Below are 9,077 nucleotides of genomic sequence, written 5' to 3'. Positions count from 1 at the left end.
TGACATGCAGCAAAAGGGCCACAGGTGGGACCCCAATCCATGGTCGCTGCAGCAAGGACTGAAGACACCAGAGCACCACCCCGGATGAAGTTGTTTTTAAGCTGAGAATGTTTAAATCAGCGTAACAACCTGGCTTTATTATTTAAGTTAAACCTCATATGGAGGAACACTGAAAACCAGCATCTGGCGTTTCAAAGTTTTAAAATTCACCCTGGTGCTTCCTGCAAAATGGCCCATTTGGGAAATTTCCTGATATTCCAGTGCGTGACGACTTCGTCTGAAGATGTTATAAATAATACAGATGAGTATGTCGTCTTCACCTGGGCACAATGTGGTGCAGGTCACTCTCTGGAAGGGTGGGCCCTCGCAGAAGGCACCTCCATTCAGAGGGGCAGGATTGGTGCAGCTGCGTGTTCGCCGCTGCCAGCCTCGCCCGCACCGAGCATTACACTCTGACCACTCAGTCCAAGAAGACCAACCTCCGCTAACTGACAGAGAGACAGACACACAGACGGGCAAAGTGAGCAGATATTTCAGGTAATACCCTAGTCAACTTTAACAGAAATGAGAATATTACAGCCTGTAGTAAAAACTTTGTAAAATTACTAAATTACTAGTATTAGCTTACTAAATATATGTGTGTAATCTGGTGTATTTATAGAATGGACCTTTCATACATCCTTCAACTGCCTACCACTTTTTAAGGCTTTTTAAATATACAACTTAGTTCCCATAAATAGTTCAAAAGAGCATGGTAGTTTCCAAATCATATTTAATTAAGGTTTTCACCATTGTCTAACATGAAAGATGCAATACGTTCAGTCAAAAATGTAAGATATACATTTGGGTACAGAGCTGCTATAATGTAGAAATCATAATTTGAAAGTCACTAATGCTAAATCAATCTGACATGAAACACATCTATCTTCTGTATTATTCCCAAACCAATCTCCCACAGTCTCCCAAAAAACAAAATTGTAACAGTTTTGTATCATAGCTAACCTCTATCATGAATGGCAGGAGGTTTATCCTCACAGATGAGAAGGAAAAACGTGTGTGGGTGTGTTACCATAAACAATAAGAGTAGCTGTGCTGCTGCGTCTTTTGGCCACCACATTACGAGCCACGCAGGTGTAGTTAGCAGTGTCTGAGAGTCTGGCCTGTTTGATGATCAGATCATGATCAATGGTGATCAGGAAGTTGGAGTCTTGTGATGGATCTATGATGTCCTCATTCTTCAGCCAGTCCACCTAAAGAGTGACACACACAAATACACCCCACTCAAAACTTTGTTGGACTGAAAGAAATCTTCAGGTGATCACACAAAGTGATGGAATTAATTAGAAAAAGAAAAAAAGTACAATTTCAAACAAAAAGTAATCATTGCAGAAGATTTTAGATTCTTGAAAAATGTCCGTACTCTCCAACCTCGGAGTTCTGAATAATGGACTTCTTTTAATTCTTTTGGCAGATAACTCCTCAGAAATCATTGTACAAATCAGCAGGTGTGCATGCATAAACATGAGTCAGCACACCACACACACGGACCCATTCAGTAAACACGATAAACCTGCAGAGTATTAGGCCATCACGACACGCTTCAATGCTACACGTGGTATTGATCAAACACTGTCAATATTTAATAATTTTTAGTTTGCTCAGGAGATTTTGTGGCTACTTTTGGCCAAACTCACTTTTATTTTTGATACATCCTCCTTACTAATGGACATAACATCATAGCCCACAACCACAATACAAGTTTTCATCATGAAACACATTCTGTAATTCACAAACATGAGCTTTTACACTTTCATGCTATGTGCTTTTAATGTCACATAATAAACTGTTATTAACCACTAAAAAGAATAATACAGCTTGGCAGAATGTAAGTATTTACTTGAGTGATAAAATTCTATATTCATGAATAGTTTGTTTTACTTTTTAAATATATTTGCTGCTGTTTTATGAGAGAAATAAAACTGTTTGATATAGTGCTATACAGTTAAAGCAGCTTAGTGTTAAAACATGACACAAAGTGGATTTAAGTATAGCCTTTTTTGCTTTGTTGCTTAAATAACGGCAAATATTATTACTGATCGTTCTATAGTTCAGGGAGTTTTTTTTTTTTTTGATGGTGCCTCGCAGCTGGATAGACTTAAATCTCTCAAACTTTGGTGGCCCGCCCCTTAATATGCGCCCTTGTATATTACATTTATGTTGTTATTTAGATCTCGGCTTTGCAATCTCGGGTTGAGATATAGAGCTATAAAAAATATAAATACAAAAACACAAAGCCCAAAAGTGACAGCAAAAAGCAATAAGAATTGGGATGAGGAGGGAGAGATCTACCTCGGCAGTGGGCATGCCCTCCGGGGGGCGACACTGCAGCAGCACCTCCTGTTCGAGTCGTACCTCCCGCCCCAGAGGCTCCTGCTCAAAGTTCTTCCTAAGGTCTACAGGGGGCGACACAGATGTAGTCAGCAGTTAGTGAAGGCTGCCCCGTGACAGCAGTGACACCCTGTTTATCTTTGTGACATTGCCTGTCACACACACTCACACACACACACACCAGGCAAAGCCCCAAAAAGCCTCTGTCACTATGTCGTGTTTTTTTCACTTCATACCCTCATAAACATGCAGAGTGTCAATCACACTACGCCACACATTACCACGGGGGACTATGATGGAGTGTTACAGCAAATTCATTTGCATATATACTTAAGCTGACATATATGACAAGCAAAAAGTCGGAAACATTTGCCCTTCTGCTGTCTCTTTTCCTTCCTTTCTCTCACACACAAACACGAACACACACGCACACACAGCCTTGGTACTGACATGCAATGCGAACGTAGGCACGGTTGCTCTTTGTGGTGCCAGCCGAGCTCCAGGCCACACACTGGCACCAGTAGTCCTCCAACCCAAACAGCTCCTCCACCTGCGTCCTGGACACTGAGATATCCACCTCTCGCACCACCAGGCCTGTGCACAAAGAGAGAGAGAGAGAGAGAGAGAGAGAGAGAGAGAGAGAGAGAAAGAGAGAAAGAATTAGAGGAGCATATTTTTCACAGTGCATATAAATAATGCATTGGCTGCGGGCCAAATGCAGTTAACGTGCACATAAAATCCTATGGGAGCTAATGGATTATGTAGTTGAAAATGATGTTTGTAATTGAGTATGATTTTTATGTCTGTGAAATACAAGGTGACATTACTATGTGTGTGTGTGTGTGTGTGATGTTGTTTACAGTACACCTCTGTGTGTGTATTACCTGTGATCTGGTCCAGGCTCTCTCTGGTGACGTGATCATTTTGATTGACCCATTCTCCGTTACATTTGAAGTAGATCTGAGTGGCTGGTGATGCCCGGCAACGTAGCTGTACCGGCCGGTTCTTTACGATGAAGGTGTCCTCTGGTTCCAGCAGGAATTCTGGGAGAGGTTCTGCCGGCGCTGATGGGAAGGAATCGGGGAGAACCTCGGTCTCGGTGTAGTCGCTGCTCTCTGAAAATGAAGAGCACAGGAGTGATTAGGATGGCAGTCTTTCAATGGGAAGTCCAGAGTTAAAGAGGCGTACTCAAGCAGTGCAGAGTCTCCATCAGTATTTGGATGGCTGCTCTGAGGCTGATCCTGCATTCCAACCTCACTGTTGAGGAGGTAAGAAATAAGCAAAAGGACAAATGTCCCTCGGGGATCAATAAGCTATCACATACCTGGAGGGAATATGTGTGTGTGACAGCTTGTCTTGTGTGTCTCAGTCCTGCTTTAGGGCATGTGTGGACAAATTCGTCAGCAGTGTTTCACTGTATACATTAAGGCAAATCTGTTTGTGTATCTTATTTAGGACATTTAAGAGACTGACAGTTTGCACTGTAAATAGAGGGGTGGGGTGACATTTTCGCCTCCTTGTACTGTCAGTAATCTGGTCAATGCAGGCCTTCTGCTCTGGTCTCCCTGGGAGAGTCCATGCCTCTCAGCTGGGTGGGAGAGCTGCTGACCTTCCACGGACAGGTCCTGTTGATCGCACATTATCCCCTGACATTTTCGATGTGACACATCCCTCCTGGCAATGCTGCCAAGAGCTTCTCCTGGCAGGAAGGACACTATCTCTGACCTCTTCACTGCGACTTGTTACTCGAATAACGATGGGTGGATCCCACGCAGTATATCAATGCTGCAATGTTATTGGCAACTATACTGGTTTCACAGCAGTAGATAGATTTAGGTATATTTTCTGATAACTTTGCTATTTTGCTTTGATGTTTTTCAAGGTCAGCACGTTTACTGTACAGATTGTGAAGTCCTTTTGAGGTAAATTTCTGATTTTGATTTCTATAAATAAAACTGACTTGACTTGACAGTTTCAGTTTCAGCTGTCCAGAGGTGTTAGTACTGGGATGTAACTAAGAATTTCTGTATCCGTCTGACTTGTCTGTTTACAGGGCTGCAGATGATGATGCAAGCTCAACTCTTCTAACACAAGTCATGTGTGTCCATCAACTGGACTGTATCCTGGGAAAAACAGTGAAGCACGGGCAGACTGGAGAAAAGTTTATGGCACGACAACAGGACTGCGGTAGCTTCTGCCATGCAACAACCTGACCATAGTATAGCTGTGATGGTCTGTCTGAAACCTGAGGCGTACAGCACACAAATACAACAATACACTTAAAGTATGTTTAAAACACCACAATAAGTGAGCAGGTGCCATAGATGTTCTCTCTCTTTTTATGCAATGTTAACATCTACTGTCAAAACCCTGTCATCACTTTCTGACTTTCCCTTTCGGGTAATCCTGGTTCTTATAAATTGTTAATGGGTCTGACCTTCCAATAGAAAACTTTGTTCTGCTTACGAAAATGATCTAAGTTCAATAAGCATTAAATGGAAGACTGGAGCGGAGTGCAAAGGATTGAAAGGGTCGGCTCCAGTCAGGAGCTGCAAAAAAAAAAAGGTACGGGCATATCCAGCCCAGTGCACTTTCTTCCCTTGACACGCACACACACACACACAGACACACACCTGCAGGCATGGGTGCAGTGTGCTTTTCTTACACAGCAGTCTCACAGCACTACAGTTTTTAAATCTCATTCTCTACATTCAGTGGATAAAGAAAGAGGTGGGAGGGCAGATGCAGCCACTTTTAAGGCTTAAATGAGACTTAAACCAGACAAATTTGCAGTTTTCAAAATGTATCGAGCCCAACCTGATCAGTTATTCCACAACCAGGGAACAAGAGAAACTACTTAGAAAGATACCATCTCCTATTTTAGGAAAGTGAGCACTTCCCCACCCCCATCCCACTGTTTCCCCTGACAGACTGTCTGAGGCATTAGGGGAAAGCAAAGAGGAACACGGAGCGTGAAGGAAGTGAGAGAGAAAGTTGTGGCACGATTCAAACCAAGGCCTGCAGGGATTCATGGGATTCAAGTGGTTGTAACGTCTTCAGGTACAGTGACTGTACCATCTCGCGGAGCTGTGGCCACGGGACAGGCAGAAAGGGCAACAGCTGCCTCTGGCCCACCACCCATCCAGGATGGACCCGTCATCCTTAATCTGTCTCTACGTCTCTCCAGCCTGTCTTTACCGCAAACACACCCTCATTCTTCTCCTTCCAAAAAGACCTTCCACTGACTATGTATATTTACTAACCATGACCCCAAACTGAACCCTCACCACTGCACGCATTTACGCTTTACCCTACCTTGACCCCAGTGTGGTACAGTAAAAACAGAAGTGCTTATTTTGGTGATGAGCTAGAAAAGAGTGATTATTATTATAAAAAACATGATTATTTCTATTTTTATTTTAGTTACAAAAAACAACTAAAGTAATAAATGATTTAGTACATTTAGGCACAGCTACTAACTAATCAAAATGACAGATTATGTACTTCTGCTGCTGTTGACTATTTTCATCGACCACATTGGAACTTCCAGAGGAATTCAAATGGACAAACACATTTTATTACAAAAATATGCTTTTAAATTGTAGGAAACAAAAGATTGTGATTTCTCAACCTAATCCTACAGTAGTAACTCCAGCCCAGTCTTAAAGTCTTATGATCTAATTACGTTTGTTTTCCACTTGGCTGCCATAATACTTGGCTGCCATATTTGTGTGTTGCGATTGATAGAAGAGTTTAGACTGGCTGAAATTTTTACAAATGTTCAATAGCATCTGCTTAGCCAAGAGAAATGAGGCAATATGGTTGGCCATATTCTGAACAGACACAAACACAACCTGTTTCAAAGAAACTATTTTTCAAAGAAAAAATGTGGATGGACGGAAACACAAATACAGCAAAGTTAGTCAGACAGGTGTGGCCACACCCTAACTCTGAACTAAATCTTACTTTAGTGAAATATGCAAATTCTAACACCACCAATAAGACATGAAATGACATGACATGACATGACATAGCGTCATGTTAAACCTGCACACGTATCCATGGATCAACACTGACACTTGTTTCTGCTCCAACAGGTTATACCTTGGCAGGGGTCCACACTTTCATTAATACACATACGCTCAAATAACCAAGTGCAATGGTTAGTGGTAAAGACAAATCAATAGGAATACTGAAAGTTAACACATCTCAGTGATGTTTAGTGATGTTTAACAAGGAACATGAATCACATTCATTGTTGTGCCTATCTCCCAATCCTCTCCTCTGTCTGTTTTCTCTCCTCACATCCTCTTGCTCTCCTCTTACTAAGCCGTCGCCTCCAGTCTTTCAGACTTTGAATTCACTGTCAATAACCAATTGTGTGTCCCCTCCCCGCCCCTCACCCCCGCTCTTTCCCTTTGTCCGGCATTGATCGCTCGGTGTTCAAACATTGGCTGAAAAACACAGCCTGTCACTCTTCAGGCGCGATGAGAGGGGGAACAGGGAGAGAAAAAAGAGGAGGGCTGAGGAAGAATGGCAGCAGAGACAGACAAACAGAAAGAGACAGTGGTTGAGAATGGAGATAGAATGGGAGGAACAGCCCTGCGTATTTGGATAAATCTCGATATGCAATTTGTATGTGTGTGTACGTGTATGTGTGTGTTCTGGGGCCTGCAAAGTACCACGGTTTAATTAAAACACTTTTGGATGACAGAGGTAGGAGACAGACAGACAGCATCTTTCTCTACCCCTGTCTCTCTCTGGGATAATGGAGCTGGGGGTTTAAAGTGGAACCTGTGTTTTTGGGCCAGCATACAAACATCCATCAGAGCTCAGCAGCCGGCAATTTGTGCGGAATGGAGGAACCTTAAAAACAATAACTCCTCGCCGTGCAGCACAGCAAGTCTTTTATTACTCTAATGACAGACAGCAGACAGCTAGAAAGCAAACACAGGCTTCTGGGTATTCTTTTCTAGAGCACTCAATCGCACACAATCGCACAAACTCATACACACGTAGACCCAGACACTAGATGACAACCTATGCTTATACAGTACATTCTCACCCACTTGTATTCATGTATGCTAAACTCAAATAGTGTAACTGGAGGAGTCCCCTCCTTCGGTGACTGTGTGGCGAGTGCAGAGCTTCACTAAAGTGTAACTGAGAGTCAGAGTGACAGTGGTGGAGCGAGGCCACAACTAGAAGGCAGGCCTGCGTGGGAGAGAGATAGAGGGAATCTGGACAGAGGTGACAAGATGGGAAGAGAGGAAGGCTGGCCAAAGACAGGTCAAGAGACACTAATAGACAAGTGGAGAGGAGAGAGACAATGGAGTACACACAAAGTGCACACACACACACACACACACACACACAATACCGGACTGCTGAAATAACTGGAGGAAAATGAATGACAGCAATGTCTTTGTCTCAGCCTGACTGTGCAACTGTCTCTGTTGTTCTTTCAGCCCTGTCTGTCTTTCTCCACCCTCTCTTTTCTCTTGCCTCTCATTCTTACATACACACACATGCACAACTGTAATTTTCTTAGTCCCGGCGCCTCTAGCCAGAGTGGAGTCTAAAGCGTCTGTACTTTATCATTACCTTTACAGAGTTAGTCATTACTGTCCCCTCCAGTGCCCTCACTATCCCAACACTGCACTCAGAAGTGAGGGAAAAAAGAGCAAGAGAGAATAAAGCATAGGAAGGAGAATAGTTTGAAGCAGCTGAACAACAGAAAGAAGCTATAAAAGACACAGGGGTTAGGCTGTGTTTAGCAAGATCGGGAATCTTTTTTTTTTCTTTAGGCGTCCTATGAGGTCAAAAACAAACAAGCAACAGCACAGCGTCCCACCTCCTCCCTTCCGCTTTCCAGTTTGGTGTCTGACACGGGAGTGCTTTTCTTCTTCTGCCCCCCCCGACTCCAGTCCTCCTTCCCTCCTGCCTGCTGGATTCAAAGCACTTTGCGCAGCTCCAGTAGACTTCAAATGACATCCTACAGTCTTAAACACAAACACACACGCATAGAGGAAGAACTATAGCCCGCAGCTATGAAGCTCAACCGGTTCACTGAGCCCACTAAGGACAAACAGCTGTGAGGACAGACAGCCAAATATGACAACACTGCTGGTGACAGAGGAAACAAGGCCAATAAATAGAGTGATCAGCAGCCATTATGTAACATTGACTGGCTGACCATATCCATCATCCTCACCCAATCTACCTCATTATCATCATTCTTGCGAGGAAGCCCCGAGGTAGAGTCGTACAAGCCATGTGCATGCGCGCGCACACACACACACATACACACAGAGGCAGGTCGAAAGAGACAGAGATGGATGGAGGGAGACAATTTCTCCTTGCCTTCCTTAAAGGACAATTACATTGAATGATTGATATTCAGACTGACCTCATCCTCATCACCCTGAAAACAATTCGCTACAGGAGGAGAGAGAAGAAACCAGCAAGGAGGGGAAAAGATGAAGTGAAGAGACGTGATGACTGGAAAAAAGCAAGTGTCGAGATTTAGACGCGGATTTGATGGAAAAATCACTGAACGTGGTGAGTGGGACAGTCCTCAGTGTGTGTGTGGTGTGTGTGGTGTGGTGTGTGTGTGTTTGGCATCAGGCAGGCATGAGGCGACATGAGCGAGGTTGAGCACCACCCATCTTCCTCACATCAAAAAGCCC

The 9,077-nt window shown here is 43.5% G+C and overlaps 1 protein-coding gene across 1 annotated transcript in view; it reads right to left on the bottom strand.

Moving 5' to 3' along the window:
- The window catches only part of unc5b (unc-5 netrin receptor B), a 16,615-nt gene extending 11,067 nt beyond the window's left edge, over positions 1-5,548 (bottom strand). The window contains exons 1-6 of the mRNA XM_035663794.1: positions 5,464-5,548; positions 3,273-3,503; positions 2,839-2,982; positions 2,350-2,453; positions 1,070-1,250; positions 321-488 (exon numbers count right to left, since the gene is read on the bottom strand). Coding sequence (XP_035519687.1) covers positions 321-488; positions 1,070-1,250; positions 2,350-2,453; positions 2,839-2,982; positions 3,273-3,503; positions 5,464-5,548 — 913 coding nt within the window. The remainder of the gene's footprint in view (positions 1-320; positions 489-1,069; positions 1,251-2,349; positions 2,454-2,838; positions 2,983-3,272; positions 3,504-5,463) is intronic.
- Positions 5,549-9,077: the final 3,529 nt, after the last annotated feature.

This window comes from Morone saxatilis, unplaced genomic scaffold, assembly GCF_004916995.1.
Source record: "Morone saxatilis isolate NCDOM2014 unplaced genomic scaffold, NCSU_SB_2.0 Contig19, whole genome shotgun sequence".
In the NCBI taxonomy this organism is placed as follows: Eukaryota; Metazoa; Chordata; class Actinopteri; family Moronidae; genus Morone; species Morone saxatilis.
This window is presented reverse-complemented; position numbering and strand designations above follow the sequence as displayed.